This window comes from Pseudomassariella vexata, assembly GCF_002105095.1.
Source record: "Pseudomassariella vexata strain CBS 129021 chromosome Unknown BCR38scaffold_8, whole genome shotgun sequence".
NCBI classification, from domain to species: domain Eukaryota; kingdom Fungi; phylum Ascomycota; class Sordariomycetes; order Amphisphaeriales; family Pseudomassariaceae; genus Pseudomassariella; species Pseudomassariella vexata.
Genome location: NW_024467963.1, coordinates 482,971 through 497,877, shown reverse-complemented (window position 1 = coordinate 497,877; position 14,907 = coordinate 482,971). Strand labels below are relative to the sequence as shown.

Genomic DNA, 14,907 nt, shown 5'->3' with positions numbered 1-14,907 from the left:
GGTCCTTTGGCCCAATGGGTAAGCCTTTGCGTTTCTCCTGCTGCCGGAAAGTTCAGACTAACAAGCTTCTAGTAAGGCGTCTGACTACGAATCAGGAGATTCTGGGTTCGAGCCCCAGGAGGACCTACTTATGTTTTTATTTTTTACCTCCAATTCAATTCTTTTGAATACCCCATAACAGCTCCCAGGCATGGGGGTTGGCGCACTGACGAGCTTCCGGTAAGGTCTGTGGACAGGACCCTCCATGCACTGATCTCCTCAGGCATTTAGCGGGGCACTGTTCAGATGTAACCAGATGCATCCAGCTATTTCCATCGTCATCTAAGATTCCGGCCAAACCACAGTAGTGCTCTACGACACCACGACACCACCAGACCTGACCAATCTTACACGATCTCATTGAACCTCCAAACTTGCTTTCGTCCTTCTCCCAAATCTACTGCTTGACTGTGTCACGCTCAATCAACCTGTTGCAAAACACATCATCATCATCATGGCATCGACAGCAGTAATATCTACTGATGACGCCCTCGAGCCGACGCTCCAATCGATCCTCGACCAAAAGACACTGCGCTGGATCTTCGTCGGTGGCAAGGGTGGCGTAGGAAAGACGACGACCTCGTGCTCCCTCGCTATCCAGCTTGCGAAAGTGCGACGCTCCGTCCTCCTCATCTCGACCGACCCCGCGCACAATCTGTCCGATGCCTTTTCGCAAAAGTTCGGCAAGGAGGCACGCCTCGTAAACGGCTTCGACAATTTAAGCGCCATGGAGATCGACCCCAATGGTAGCATCCAGGACCTTCTGGCGGGACAAGGCGGCGAGGAAGCAACCGATATGGGCGGCGGCATGGGGGGCATGATGCAAGACCTGGCATTCGCGATCCCGGGCATCGATGAGGCCATGAGCTTCGCCGAGGTGCTCAAGCAAGTCAAGAGCCTGTCGTACGAGACCATCATCTTCGATACGGCCCCCACGGGCCACACGCTTCGCTTCTTGCAGTTCCCCTCTGTGCTCGAGAAGGCCCTGGCCAAGATCTCGCAGCTTTCGTCGCAGTACGGCCCCTTGCTCAACGGTTTCCTGGGGTCCAACGGCGCGCTGCCCAACGGGCAGAACCTCAACGAGATGATGGAGAAGCTCGAGGGGTTGCGTGCGACGATTAGTGAGGTCAACACGCAGTTTAAGGACGAGAATCTGACGACGTTCGTGTGCGTGTGCATTGCTGAGTTCTTGTCGTTGTACGAGACAGAGCGCATGATACAGGAGCTGGCTACATATGGGATTGATACCCACTGCATCGTCGTCAACCAGCTGCTGTTCCCCAAGCAGGGGAGCCAGTGCGACCAGTGCAACGCGCGACGGAAGATGCAGAAGAAGTACTTGGACCAGATCGAGGAGTTGTACGACGAGTTTAACGTCGTCCGGATGCCGTTGCTGGTGGATGAAGTCAGAGGCAAGGAGCGGCTGGAGAAGTTTAGTGATATGCTGGTGAACCCGTATGTACCCCCGGAGTAGAATCGGTGTACACGAAGAAAAGGAATTTGGCATGGCCTGGTAGATGGGACAGACGATTGGTGTTCCATCGTCACGCGGGTCTTGCTTAATGACTGGCCGACTGGCATGGCTCTCTTGCTTCAAGTTCTCACCCTTTAGGCCAGGGTGTTTTAGTTCCGCACAAGTGAAGATACTCCAGTACACACAAGCACATCACATCGCGGGCTCGCGACTAATAGAACAAGAAGCCACGTAAAATTGATACCCATTTTCTGGTTCAGAATGCATCATTCATATTCATGCCCCTATATCAACTATGCACGCTATAAACAGAGACCAGCACCAGACCTGTCGTCTGGTCTCCGTCCTAAACTCCCATGTGACCCCTGTCCACTTAATCCTAACTCCTTGGTTCCAATGACCTAAATGCAATGCCGAGCTTGTCTTTCTGCTGCATAAGCAGTAGCTCCGGCTGTAGATAAAATATCAATCCGCCTCTCAATGCATTGGCGTCCGATTGTTGCGTGTCACGGCACTCGCCGCCTCAAAATGAACCTCCTTGCCGACGCCGGTGGAGAATGGTGGGGATGCAATGTATATGTAGATCCTAGTCGTACTGTACAAGTAGCATATCGGGAGCTGTTTATAGCTCGCGATAGTCACTGGGCCGGTTTCTTCGTTGCCGGTTCTGATGTCGTCCCGGGTTGACCGGCTTGCGGAAGTAGGCATCTTCGTCGTTGTTGGGCTGGGTGAAGTTGGTTCGATTCGGATGTTGGAATCCATTGTTCATGTTGGCGAGGCCACCAGGGCCCATACCAACTCCCATCCCACCGCCGTTCATGTTTCCGCCGGGGCCGAAGTTGCCACCAAATCCATTCATGTTGGGGAATCCTCCTCCATTAAAACCGTTCATGCCCATCATGGGATTCATCATGTTGGGCATCATCGGCATACCCATGCCCATGCCCATGGCCATGTTGGGAAAGCCGTTGAAGCCGTTCATGCCCATCATGGGATTCATCATGGACATATTAGGCATATTGGACAAGCCTGGCATCATGGGCATACCGTTTGCCATCATGTTGTGCATCTCCTTGGCCTCTTGGGCCTTTTGCATCGCTTTCGGCGCTTTGGGGATCTTGGGGTTCTCTAGCAGCTCATCTGCGGGACGTTTCTTCGTCGAGCTATCGTCAGGCTTGTTCATCCCGCCGCCATTCGTTACCGGGTTGGGGGTCGCAGACTTCTGAAGCGCCTCAGCCGAAGCAGACTTGACTGCTGCTGCTGCTGCTGACGACGGTGATGGCGACTGGGTCTTCTCTGGAGCCGACGTAGTCGCCGTCTTAGGCGCATCTGTCTGTGCTTCGTCCTTCTCTACCTTATTATCGGATTGAGACAAAGGCGACTTTGCTATTGTCGGACTCTTAGAGCGCTCTTTCGTCTTAGCCATATCCTTCTCTTTCAGATAGTCCTGAATCTGGCGGGATGTCTCAGTATCTGGCCGGAGATCATCGATTGGAACTCCCTCCGAGTCGCAACCGGGGCAGACGAGATCATTCTCAATGAGAGAATTTGTGATGCAATCATTGCAATACGTCTTCTCACAACATGGTGTCTTCATTGGGTCTATGAACAATCTCTTGTCGATGGCGCACAACAAGCCCTTCTCTTCAAGATCCTTGTCTTCGTCGGAGGCTGCTTTCTGCGCAGCGGCCGAAGTCTTCGTCTTGGCCTGGAACTTTTCCCATGAGGCCGTATCAGGCTTAGCAATGACATAATCTCCATCTGCATTGACCATGACGCCAGCCGGAGGCTTTGGGCCATCCTCACCTTCACCCTCGCCCTGCTGAAATGCAGACTTGTCTACTGTCTTGAGAAATGACCGAGGAATGCCTGTGGTGCGCTTGACGCGGGGCCGGTTGTCGAATTCAGGATTGTCGTTGGTAGGACAGGCTTGGATCCAGTGACCTTTTTGACCGCAGCGATAGCAGATGTAGCCGGTCGGAGGCTCGTGATCGGGTACGTTGACGGGCTTTTTAGACCCTGGCTTGTAGACCGGGGCCTGATTGGCCATCTCTTCCTGCTGAGCATTCCACTGATCTGACTGAACCTGGAACATGGCCGCCAACTTTTCCTCCTCCGTGAGCGCAGTGCTCATTTGCGCCAGCCCAGCTGTAGAGGGCTGCGTCTTCTTGACCGTGTCCTCCCGCCGCGATCTGTTCTTTGCGCTTCCAGGCATCTTTCCAGTCACATATCGGGCGGCCCTGCCGGCGCCCGGCTTGAGCGGCGGTAGGCGGCGCGCAATGACGGTCGTCGATCGAGGAATGACGGTTGTGTCATCATCGTACTCTACGAGGGTGTTAGCAGATCTGACTTGGCTTGCACAAGGGGTTGGCAGCTCACCTTCCATGCCGTCTTCGACATAGATGGCAAGGTCAAAATCATGGCCATCGCCAAGTCCGCTCTTGATGATGATGTCACGCTTGAGTTCGAATACAGAGATGCCGGTACCGTCGAACTCCACCCGCGAGGGCTCCTTTTGGGATTTGAACTTGAAGAATACTGATGAAGTCATGGTGAAGGATGGATGGTACCTAAGCCTTTACAATGATACCGCCAAGACAGAGGCAAAGGGGGGTTGTCGTGGTTTGATGGTGATTCGTATAGCAAGTCTCGGAGCAATGAGATCTCTGCAAAGGCTAGAAAGTGTTAAGGGGTTGTCGGAAGCGATGTGCGATAGGTGTGATAGGCAAGGTATTGCTATCGATGTTCGACCTTCGCAACTCAGGGGGGTCTGTATTGTGTTGATTTGCGACACAGTTTCGCTTCTTGATTATGGTGATTTTTGCTGTTTGCCCAACTGTTTGGTCTTTCTTTCTCAAACACCGACTGGCAAAAAGATGGACGGGGGAATCAATTCTGATTGTACTTGGAGGAACAATAGGAGTTGGCACTCCGAATAAGGAGGAACGAAAGCAGCAGAGATTTGATGTACAAAGCCAAAGACCGACTTCACCACCAGATCAATTCGGCTGAACAGGTAGGTTAGGTAGTATGTCTGATCCCTCCTCCCGTACGTATCCAGCGACCACACCAAAGAACCGGGATTTGACTTCAGTTAGCCTACGCCCTCCAGCCTTCCCTACCAGAGATAACGGAATGCGCACGAAAAATCGTTTCACGACAGCGTCAACCTGTCATCGCCGGTGCTACCAAGAATGAGAGAGTAACGTGGCAAATTTGACGGAACAGGGATTTGCGCCGGGCGTAGCAATTCGCTCGAAATCGGGTCGGTCGAAAAGGCTCGAAAGGTGATGTCTTGAAACGAAGAGGGGATCGCTATCAAGTTCAACAAGAAGTCATGAAGAGGTGATGATGGGAGCAGAGGGTGAGTGAGGGAAAAGTAGAACGGGAGAAGTTGGCAGAAGAGGAGGATGAGAGGAAAGTGGGTCTAGGCATTAGCCAAAGGAGAAGCCGCTAATGATAAAAGCCTGCGGCACGTGACCTCGTCAAAGGGTCGGCAATCGCGGTTCCAGTCAATTCTGGCGCAATGTTGGGACGCGTTGGATTCATTTACTGGTCCCGGGTAACTCGAACCACCGCAAAAATTGTGTCAAGATGCCCAACATAGTTCACCTGGTGTCATCACAAACTATAATAACTTGCCTGTTCTGTATCACAATGCTGTAATTATAAAGTATATTCACATCTATCCCAAATATCTTTGCCGGTGTATCTGTATCTAATGCCATTGTATTCGCGTACACGAATTGGGTCCAGCACTCATTCTCCCGATCATAATCCTAGAATCCTCAACCTACAGCATCGACAACGGAATATTAACAATCATCTCATTGCGGGTGCATTAGTCATCACCGCACGAGAAAACTGCTGTTCACCAATCCTTGCATACTCAGTTCCATAGCAATTGCAAAATAGGCAAACCGATTGCTATGCCGAAGACCAAGGAAGTATCCAAAATCACCAGACCAAATGCCCCGCTGGTCGCCTTGCCACAGCAGCTGCGCGAGTAGGTTACATTATTATACTTCGCAGCCACCTCAAAAACAGATCCTGGGTAGCCACCATAGTTGTAGTAGTCCACGTTCAAGAAGTTTGGCGCTCTGCCCCATTGGTTCTCGCAATTTTCCGCACCCGATCCCAGACTGCCGAAGCCCGTTGCATTGTTAGTTACGTTGAGCTCGGTTCGGGCAGGCACCAGCATAGCGGCACCTAGAATAGAGAGCTCCAGGTTCAGATTATGGTTGTGAAGATAGAGACGGTTCTTAGCATCAACTTCAGACAAGTCTGGCGGGCGCTGAACATCACAAGGAAAACTTTGGTTCACAGGGTCGAAGGCCGTCTCCCACATCTGTAGCCAGAGTCAGCAATAAGCGCGGTACTATACGGAATGAAATGATACACACCTGGGAGAATTCATCCATGAGCCAAGGGTACTCGATCTGATCCGCCATGTAGTCCAAGAACATGACGACCCTTTCACCGCCGAGAATCATTTCGCTCAGGGTAGGCCAGTCGTTCAACGTCATTGGCACTAAGGGTGGCGTATATATATAGTTGAGAATGCCCGTGGACTCAATGTATGGCACATACATTGACGGAACTGAGTAGTTGCCGTTACCCAAGAGAATTGTCACGACATCGTAAGGATGCGCTGCGACCCAAGTTTTGATTTCGGTCAACCAGTCTGTGATAGGGCCCGCGTCGAGAATGTCACAGCTGGTGTGACAGAAATGCGGTTCCGTACCATTGGCTGGCCACTGGATTTGAGCTTGTAGAAACCTTACACCTGTACGTTGTTAGTGTTGGCTTGTTGTGTTTTATGGTATGAGGGCGGCAAGAAAAGGGCGCCATAAGTGAATGAGAGGTGAGCTGGTTCTCATCTGACTATCCCACTTAGTAAGTGAAGAAACAGCCCGTCTTATTTGCTTCTTCATTACTTTTAGTGGAACCAACTTGCAGTGTGAGTTTACTCCAAAATGGCAGAACAGTCCATGTTTGCTCAGCAAGTTTCAGCGATTTTGACTTACCATCATTCAGTTGCGCCGTCACGTCATACAGCTGATTAGCGGCGAGGTTGTTCTTTGTAATAAAGGGCGAGTTATGACATGCAATTTCGGTAATGTTGCTGTATTTTCGGAAGCAAAACTCCGGGTAGTTGTTGCAAGGCCGTGTGTTAGTGACGGTTGGCGTGGCGATGGATGAAGTCGCTGAGAAGTTCCCGGCAAATGTTGTTGTGGCGGATCCTGTGAGATATGTGACGGTATCCGAAGTTTTCGAGACCTTTATCTGGGTTACATTCGCGGAGTTGAGGGAAGATGACTGGTCGGACAGGGTTATTTGTGAGGTGAAGGTCTGATACGGTCCAGTAGGCGTGGCGACCTCGCTCAACGACGCAATTGTTGAATCCCCCGTCAAAGTTGTCCTCGAATCGGTGACATCTGTTTGACCAAAAACCGTCGAAGCGACAAGGAGAAGCCCTCCAAGCCGCAGGGCCATTACGGGCAACGATGGACTCTCTGTATTGGCGTTTTACTGCAGGGTACTGGATGATCGCGATGAAGTATCCAGGTAATGAGTCCCGTCGCGTTGCTGGATAATCGCGAATGTGTTTATCCAAGACTCACTCCAAAGACCGACTGGTTGGAATATTCAAGACTGAGATAAATCCGAACTGCTCGAGAACCTCTGGCACCGTTGTTGACGCGATCAGTCGACTCAGGGCGGTGTGAGGGAAAGTCGGGGGGAGCTGGTCAGAATAAGTTGGATTTGCAGAGCAGCATGACGGCAAGGTCAATTTGGGCCGGGATGAGCCACCGAGGAGACTTGCAGTTACCTGTCGAATACCTTTCGATGTTTACGACCATCTGAAAAGCTTCGATGAGGGTGATTGAGTCCACTCTGTCTAGCAGGCTTCCCGTCCCTTCCCCGGTCGGCCCAAATGTTCTTTACGAGATTTCGCTCTCATCCAAAGTCTAGAGCCACCCACTAACGCGTCAAAGCACAAAGTGGCACAGCCTTTGAGTCCAGTGTCGGGGCTTCCTATAACCAACTAATGACGTAGTACTTAGCAACTAGGCAACTAGGTTAGGTAGCTAGCATAGGGTTGCGTTTCAGCTTTTTTTTGCGGCGGGTCTCAAGTTGCCAGATTTCGGCATTCATACGTAGTACGTCGAGATTCGCTTACTATAGTATCCAAAAGGTACATAGTAAAGTCTAGATCTCGCCGCAGTGGAGCATCTTTTGTTGCTTGGTTTCAACTTCAGCTGACTGTGGTTGCCAGGTAAGACCTGGTCTTGGGTAACAAGATCAGAGAAAAATTGGAGGACATCACGATGCTGGTGCCCAGCAATCAAAGCTGCAATCTGCCAAGCGCCCATCACGCCAAACCGTCATGCAGTCAACATCTCAGCAACCCCCTGGCAATGCACATCCACCGGCACTGATAGCCGGGCAGCTACAGGTATTTCCGACCCCAAAACTGTCCAAAAGCCCATTCAAAGATTGGAACCCCCCTGTCGACGTAATGAAGACCACCCGGGCCCCCCCGGGCTCCCAATCAACGCCACGGCACGGGCAGTTTCTGCCTTCAAATCCAAACCTGCCTTTTGGGGCCTTCGTGGGGCTAAACTGGAGCTGTACATCAAAGTACCTCGCAGTACCCGATCTCGAGGTTACGAACTTCTTCTCCTAAAACTCGTCGTGGGCCCACGTCACAGCCGAACAAGATGGGACTCTGATGATCCTGATCCCACTCCCAGGTCTGACCCTGCCGTCGATCGTGCTCTAGCAGCGCGAAAGGCCTCTGTCACGTCTCTTCTCTTCAACTTGTGATTATCAACATATTATTCATTGCGCCGCCGTTTTGTCGTTCCATTCTTCCATCTCATCCAGTTCGTGAAGCAATTGAATCCACCCCATATCGCCGCCCACCAACAATCAATCATGGGTCTTGCCGGGTTTCGCAAACGACGCTCTAATGGCTCGTCGTCTGCAGAAGGTGTTAAGGAAGGCCCTCTGTCAAATGACCAGGGCGATGCGAAGAAGGCGACCAAGACAAGACGAAATGCCATTATCGTGGCCTCCTTCTGCTATCTCGTAGGATGGGTGTTCCTCATTCTTGTGAGTTTTCTTCATCTCACCTCGCCGTAGATGCGGTCCATTCTGATTGGTCCTGCAGGTCGAAATAGGAAATACCAAGGCCACCAGGGTGCTCGGCGATATTTATTTTTTCAAGCTCGACTTGTCGGACATCATTCCGCAGTCCGTCCCAAATCTCACGTTGTTGAATTCAATTGCTAGAACCCTTGGGCTTCACGACTTTTACCAAGTAGGACTTTGGAATTTCTGCGAAGGCTATGAAGATGAGTATGTGCCCCCTTTCCGGGACGTACCACGAGGCGCAAACTGACCCTACAAATAGAGGCATCACCCATTGCTCAAAGCCAACCAAACTCTTTTGGTTCAACCCCGTTGAAATTCTTAAGAACGAACTCTTCGCCGGTGCTTCGATTGCGTTACCGTCCGAGGTCAACACAATCCTCTACCTCCTCCAGATTGCTTCTAACGTCATGTTCGGTTTCTTCATTACTGGTCTCGTCTTGGACTTCGTTTTGATGTGCGCCTCGCCTATCGTGTTGTATTCACGATGGTGGAGTCTGCCATTTGCATTGCTCGCCTTCGTTGCTGCATTGTTCGTCACGGCCGCAACTATCATTGGAACGGCGATGTCCCTCATCTTCAAATATGCGTTGACGTCTCAGAGTGATCTTAACGTAGTAGCTGACGTGGGTGTGAAGATGTTCGCATTCATGTGGATCGCTACTGCATTCACGGTACTCGCCTTCTTCATCCACGCTAGCTTGGGATGCTGCTGCACGTCGAGGAGAGACCTGCGCACCGGCAGGAAAGGCGGGAAGGGCTTGACGTCGGGCCCGAACAGCGAGCCGGCGAGTGAGCTGAACAACGAGGAGAAACCTAAGCAACGGTTTAAAGTGCCAAATTTTGGCAAGAAGACTGCTCCTTCTAGCTGAGCTCTTTTGACTAAACCAGACGGGAACTGAACAAACAGACTGGCATTTTTGGTGCTAGCTACACACTACTAATTTCACAAAGCGAGAGTTAGGATAATAGAGTAGATATGTGCAGTGTAATTTCTGATTCGGTAAATTAGATATGAATAGGTGGCAGCCGTGCCTGGCTTGCCGGCGAGTGGCACATACATGGATAGATTAGGGAAGTATGCGAGCGGATGGGGGAATTATACTTGTGGAGATTAGGGTAACTGCAAGGGAAGCAGATGACTAAGGAGGTACTGCGCTCACTAGATTATTATATACACAACTGACGATTGGGTTTCATATATTTAACGCGCAACTACATCAACTGCTATTATCAGATTCCTGGATGTCTACTTCCAGTCCTTACAAAGCCGACATTTATTCACACGATCAAAGGTAAAAAGTACTTCATGACATTAATCTGTGATTCTCACGTGCCTTAAACGGGTGTTTCATGGCGCTTGCAAGTGTTAGTAATACTTGAGGTCCTCCTCGATTCGTATCCAACTATTGTCATGTTAGTGATTACTTTGGTGAGATGTGGTCAAAATGACGAGCACGGCCTTACTGTAGCATATTCTCAACCTCCACATTATATAGATGGCGTTAACTTGCTCCCGTTTGCGTCTCCCGTTTTCTTGATTGTCGCTACTGCAGTGTACTTCAGTCAACTTTGAGTCCACATGATGCGACATTCTATTCCCGCACCTGCAGGCCCACGAATAGAGGAACCATGACAGGATGGAAGCCAAACCCCAAGTATCCTTCTACTAACATGTCCCCTTCCACAACCCTTATTCCCATCACCACCCCATCCCCTTCCTTCATTCCCCTCTCGCTCCTTCCATATCTCGATACCAACAATCAACCCCCACCCCTCACAAAGAAAACTCCAACCGGTTCCCCGCAAAATCCCTCGCAAAGAACCTCCCCGGATACTCCTTCCCCTTCTCCCCCGAGCTCTCCCCCGGCCTGTCCGCCGCAACCGGAGCCCCCTCCTCGCCCCGTTGAAAGTGCTCGTAAATCCTGCTCTGGAGCTCGAGAAGCGCCTCCGCCGACCCGATCTTGAAGCAAGGATGCCGGCTTGAATTATGGGAGATGAGGTCCCCCTCGTGCTTCTGCGTCGATATGTGGACCTGCTGCCCCGAAGACCCGATGGCGAACCAGGCTAGCTCGTGGGTTTGGACGACGGGAACCTTGAGGGGGGTTAGGCCCAGGGTTAGGCCGTAGAAGGAGTGCGCGTGGGGGAGGGTGGAAAGGGGGATGGTGAGGTTTATGTGTGCGAGGCCTGTGATCAAGGGAGTGGATGGGGCGTCGGGGGTCTCCATGGTTGGGATATTGGGGCTTGTAGGTGTCTAGTTGTTGTAGAAATAAGCTATGGACTGGTTGGTGTGTCCGGTATGAAGGCAGTTAATAGAGTGTAGTGCAGATGCTTCTGGGCGACTTTCAGATGGTATAAGGGGAAAGGAGCAGAATGTATGCTGCCAAGATACCTCAAGTTAAACCTCTTGCGTGATTGTGTAAGCCAGCACTAGCTGGTGGATATAGCAAGACAGATGCGGGGAAAGCTGTACCTAACATATCAAGTCCACTTACTGTGCCCTCGGCCGGCACCGGAGCAATCACGGCTTTCGGAGAGCTCGCCGGTTTGACGCAATCCGAACTACTCGAGAAGAATGTGAGGTCCTCCTTTCACCCATTGATGCTTACCTTTTGGTGAAAGTTTCTCAGGCAACTTCTAAAGTTAGTTGCCCGGTGGAATTATCCCTGCCATTGCCAGAAATAAAGCTTACCCAAGTAGTTGAAGTGCAACCCGCAGGCTTATCGTACACGAGTTAGGGCTATCAATCGCAAAGCCATGTTCGTCAAGTGTACAGTGACAAACTCGAAGAATGCAAGACTTGAACGACTCATATTACCAAGAACATGATGGCTCTAGTCGCGATCTAGTTCTTAACCTATAGTCTCCCTTGAAACCTTGCGCCACATGTCATTAGACAAAATCGGAATCCCTATGGTATCTCCTCCATCAATACGTACTTCAATACCCTTTCTTCTTCCTTCTTTTTCCGGCCATTAAATACCTAATCACGCCTCCTCAATACCATAAGCCTTCATCGCCGTCCCGCTCCAAATCATCCCCTGTTCCTCATCCTCAAACGACGCCATGTAGCACAACCTCTCGACGATCTTCTTCCACTTATTCCACGCATCGTCGACGCCGACGGTGCACACGGGCCAATCGCTCGCAAACATGATGCGCGAGGGCCCGAAGGCGGCAACGAGGATGCTGAGCCAGGGGCTGATGGCGCCAAAGATATCCTCGGGGGTTCGTGCCTTGAGTCCGTCCGTCATCTCGGGGAACCCGCCCGAGAGCTTCATGTACGTCTTGCTGGCCTTGCTGAGGGTGAAGATGGCCGTGCGCCAGGCGATGAAGGACTTGTCTATGTGGATGTTGTAGACGGTGAGATCGGGCTTACACATGTGGTCTGTTATTGGGTGTTAGTAACTTGACATGAGGCAGCTTTGAGAACATGAGCACGGTACGCACTGATGATGAAGGTGACTTTTTCCTCCTCGGGAACCCCCTCATGGGCTCGCTCAATCATCTCGACCGCCTCCTCGAGCTGGATCCGACCCCGCTCATGCAAGTTGATACCAAGGTCGAACACGAACCCCCTGCGGCCGAGCAACTTCAAGCTCTCAATGAAGTTATCCGAGAGCATAGTCTTGTCCGGCTTATCCTGTACCAAGTACCTAAACCCCCTAACCTTGCGGAAGCTCTCACCCGCCTCCTCCTTCACCAAGTCGATGTACTTCTCCATGGCTTCAGGTCCGCTCGGCAGCGGCGCCCAGGGAATGTAAGCGGCGCACAGCCCTGCGTCCTCGGCGGCATGGCCCTCGCCGTCCCGAGGCTGCCCCAGGGCAATGCGCTTCAGCCACGACACTTCCTCGAGCGGATGCTTCCAGCCGCTGCCATCCTTCACGCCGGCCTCGAGGTCGTTCTTGCGGTCCGTCTCGACGAAGATGAAACCCTTGATATTAGAGCCCGCACTCGCCGCCTTGTACTCGTCCAGCGAATGCTGCTTGGCTAGCGGGCTATCAGCGTTGCACCAGGCCAAGGTATCAAGCTCTGACTTGGGATAGAGGTGAATGTGAGAGTCGATGATGGGGAAGTCGGCCGCCATGATGATTGTACTTTTAGTGGCTGATCTCCGCTGGGGCCTCTGTACTGGTGCGACTTTTCTTGAAAGATGAAAATTGGTTATGAAAGTCAAGTCAGTATCGAATCTCTGCTCCCTTCAGATAAATATTTACTTGAGATCTTCAATATTGGCTTGGTTTCATCTCCTTCCGCTGGCAGCTACCCCGCTACGCTCTGACGTCCGGCCCCACCATGGTCAATCATTGGTGCGGTGGGGTTCAGCAGGTTCGCTCTGTCCCCGTTCTGTAGAGCTCGCGCGTAGTGGGAAAGAGTGGTTGGTAAGGTGAGACAAATGGCGGTAAAGCCTGTTGCTGCTGCAAATAGTGTCAGGGGCATAGTGTTTTATTGGTCCACATTTGGCTCCTGCCGCGAGGACTTTATCACCACTCTGGAGTCGAGCGACTTCACGTTTGATTTTGACGCCCAAATACAAGTTTTCCCGATCCATTCTGCCAACAACTGCGCGTGCTTAGACATCTACACAGTTCCGTCGCTGACTTTGAGTCTTATTATTATGCCATCACATGATCACAAAGTCCCTTTACCAAAAACGAGTTTTAGATCACTCAATGAATAGATTCAATAGTCCTCTATATACCGGCAGTCAGATAATTGTCTTTGCTGCCCTCATCCCTAATCTTCATCTCTTCACAAGTGGCAGGTCTGGACCTTCCAAAAGCCGGTCCAAGGCCACAAATTGACATTCCCAGCAGCCATCCTCAAAGACGGCAGGCTGTGGACTCCCGAGCAGGTCGAGGCTCTCTCTCATCTACGTGAGAAAGGGGGGACGCCTCGCGCTCGGGACTGGTGTAACTATCGCACGACTGGAATTGGGCTCACAGTTGTGGGGGTCGCAGCATCGACCCGATGGGTGGTGATGGCACGCAAAGCTGAGACAAGACCAGCTTGAACTCGCCCGCGTTGATGCAATGGAACAACAGGACGAGTGTAGTGCGAGGTAGGACGCACCTAACCCGTAAATGAATGAAACGGCCAATTCTGACTCGGGCCTTTCTTATTAGGTGGCGTGTGTTGCTTGGTGTGGTGGTGTTGGGAACCCTCCCGGCGAATGCTGATTCATCATGCGCGGACAACCATGCCGTTGCGTCGAGAGCTGTGCGAGACGTACTCTTCCTCGTCGCTGGAGCAGGAGCTCTCCTCGTCTGAGTAGCCGCAGCGGGCACCGCCGCAGTCGATCTTGACGCGGTCACCCTTGCGCGTGATGCCGTAACGCTCGCACGTGCAGGCGCTGCAGTCGGAGGCGGGGGTGCTGTAGCCCGAGAGGGACGAGTTGGGCGAGGAGCTGTCGGAGCGGTAAGACAGGTCGGAGCCCACCGATGAGACGGGGGAAGCAGAGAAATCGGTGGTGAACTCCTCTTCAATACCGGCGGAACCGAAGCGAGCGGTGAGCTCCTCGATGGTGTCCTCGTCGCAGTAGTCGGCGTCCAAGATGTGGCGGGCAACCTTGGGGCTGACGGGCTTGGGAGCCTTGATCTGCGAGGTCGACAGGGGGCGGCCCTTGGGAATATCCTCACGCTTGGAAGAGTGCTTGGAGGCAGACTTGCTGGAGCTGTGAGACTTGGACTTGGAGGACTTGTCCTTGGGAACGTCGAGGATGTTTAGCTCGCGGCCCGTGGTGGGCTCGATGGTGGAGGATTCAGAGGGGTTGTGGGAGACGTGGTAGCCATCGATGATGTAGTAGTACCAGTATCGCTGGCCCGCCTCGAGGTTGCCTTGGAAGCGGAAAGTTCCCTTCCATGAACCAGACTTAGAGGAAGTCTTGTCCTTGGCCAGGGGAAGCTGACCGACGTAGTTGTCCCAGGAACCAAGCAAATGGACGGACTTGACGCCAGAAGAAACGCGAAGAGAGAACGAAAGTTGAACGGAGGCCATTTTCGATTATATTAAAGTTGCCGTTGCGAAATATTGACGGTTTTAGATAGTTGAGAAGGCGTTTCGAGCAAGAAAAGCTAGAGCTTTGGTGGTATAGTTGACCAGCAACTGATTTTTGTGATTTTTTTGATTAGTTGGGTATTAGGTTGTGAGTCGAGCACAGCTCTATCAACAACGAAGAAAGAGGAAAGAAGGGGGGAAAGGGGGAAACCAAAGATCTAGCTTTTGATATTGAATGC

General features: G+C 51.8%; 7 protein-coding genes across 7 annotated transcripts; 2 read left to right on the top strand and 5 right to left on the bottom strand.

Moving 5' to 3' along the window:
• Positions 1-156: 156 nt before the first annotated feature.
• Positions 157-1,778, top strand: BCR38DRAFT_435741 (putative arsenite translocating ATPase). The gene has a single exon (XM_040860401.1). The coding sequence runs from the start codon at positions 494-496 to the stop codon at positions 1,511-1,513; it is 1,020 nt and encodes a 339-aa protein (XP_040714704.1). The 5' UTR covers positions 157-493; the 3' UTR covers positions 1,514-1,778.
• A 357-nt stretch (positions 1,779-2,135) lies between these two features.
• Positions 2,136-4,064, bottom strand: BCR38DRAFT_410013 (DWNN domain-containing protein; the record flags this gene model as incomplete). Its single annotated transcript, XM_040858417.1, has 2 exons — positions 2,136-3,838; positions 3,893-4,064. The coding sequence occupies 2 exons, from the start codon at positions 4,062-4,064 to the stop codon at positions 2,136-2,138; spliced, it is 1,875 nt and encodes a 624-aa protein (XP_040714703.1).
• A 1,109-nt stretch (positions 4,065-5,173) lies between these two features.
• Positions 5,174-7,493, bottom strand: BCR38DRAFT_435737 (PLC-like phosphodiesterase). Its single transcript, XM_040860400.1, has 3 exons — positions 6,541-7,493; positions 5,917-6,299; positions 5,174-5,861 (listed from the first exon to the last, which is right to left on the bottom strand). The coding sequence occupies exons 1-3, from the start codon at positions 7,007-7,009 to the stop codon at positions 5,403-5,405; spliced, it is 1,311 nt and encodes a 436-aa protein (XP_040714702.1). The 5' UTR covers positions 7,010-7,493; the 3' UTR covers positions 5,174-5,402.
• A 531-nt stretch (positions 7,494-8,024) lies between these two features.
• On the top strand, positions 8,025-9,880 carry BCR38DRAFT_370579 (SUR7/PalI family-domain-containing protein). The gene is made up of 3 exons (XM_040857273.1): positions 8,025-8,632; positions 8,691-8,878; positions 8,934-9,880. Exons 1-3 carry the CDS (start codon positions 8,456-8,458, stop codon positions 9,541-9,543), a joined length of 975 nt encoding a protein of 324 aa, XP_040714701.1. The 5' UTR covers positions 8,025-8,455; the 3' UTR covers positions 9,544-9,880.
• Positions 9,881-9,965: 85 nt separating this feature from the next.
• On the bottom strand, positions 9,966-11,116 carry BCR38DRAFT_219934 (uncharacterized protein). The gene is made up of 2 exons (XM_040854241.1): positions 10,139-11,116; positions 9,966-10,077 (listed from the first exon to the last, which is right to left on the bottom strand). The coding sequence occupies exon 1, from the start codon at positions 10,896-10,898 to the stop codon at positions 10,449-10,451; it is 450 nt and encodes a 149-aa protein (XP_040714700.1). The 5' UTR covers positions 10,899-11,116; the 3' UTR covers positions 9,966-10,077; positions 10,139-10,448.
• A 113-nt stretch (positions 11,117-11,229) lies between these two features.
• BCR38DRAFT_393657 (amidohydrolase family protein) lies at positions 11,230-12,901 on the bottom strand. Its single transcript, XM_040857602.1, has 2 exons — positions 12,122-12,901; positions 11,230-12,059 (listed from the first exon to the last, which is right to left on the bottom strand). The coding sequence occupies exons 1-2, from the start codon at positions 12,756-12,758 to the stop codon at positions 11,659-11,661; spliced, it is 1,038 nt and encodes a 345-aa protein (XP_040714699.1). The 5' UTR covers positions 12,759-12,901; the 3' UTR covers positions 11,230-11,658.
• Positions 12,902-13,855: 954 nt separating this feature from the next.
• Positions 13,856-14,668, bottom strand: BCR38DRAFT_410008 (uncharacterized protein; the record flags this gene model as incomplete). Its single annotated transcript, XM_040858416.1, has 1 exon — positions 13,856-14,668. One exon carries the CDS (start codon positions 14,666-14,668, stop codon positions 13,856-13,858), a length of 813 nt encoding a protein of 270 aa, XP_040714698.1.
• Positions 14,669-14,907: the final 239 nt, after the last annotated feature.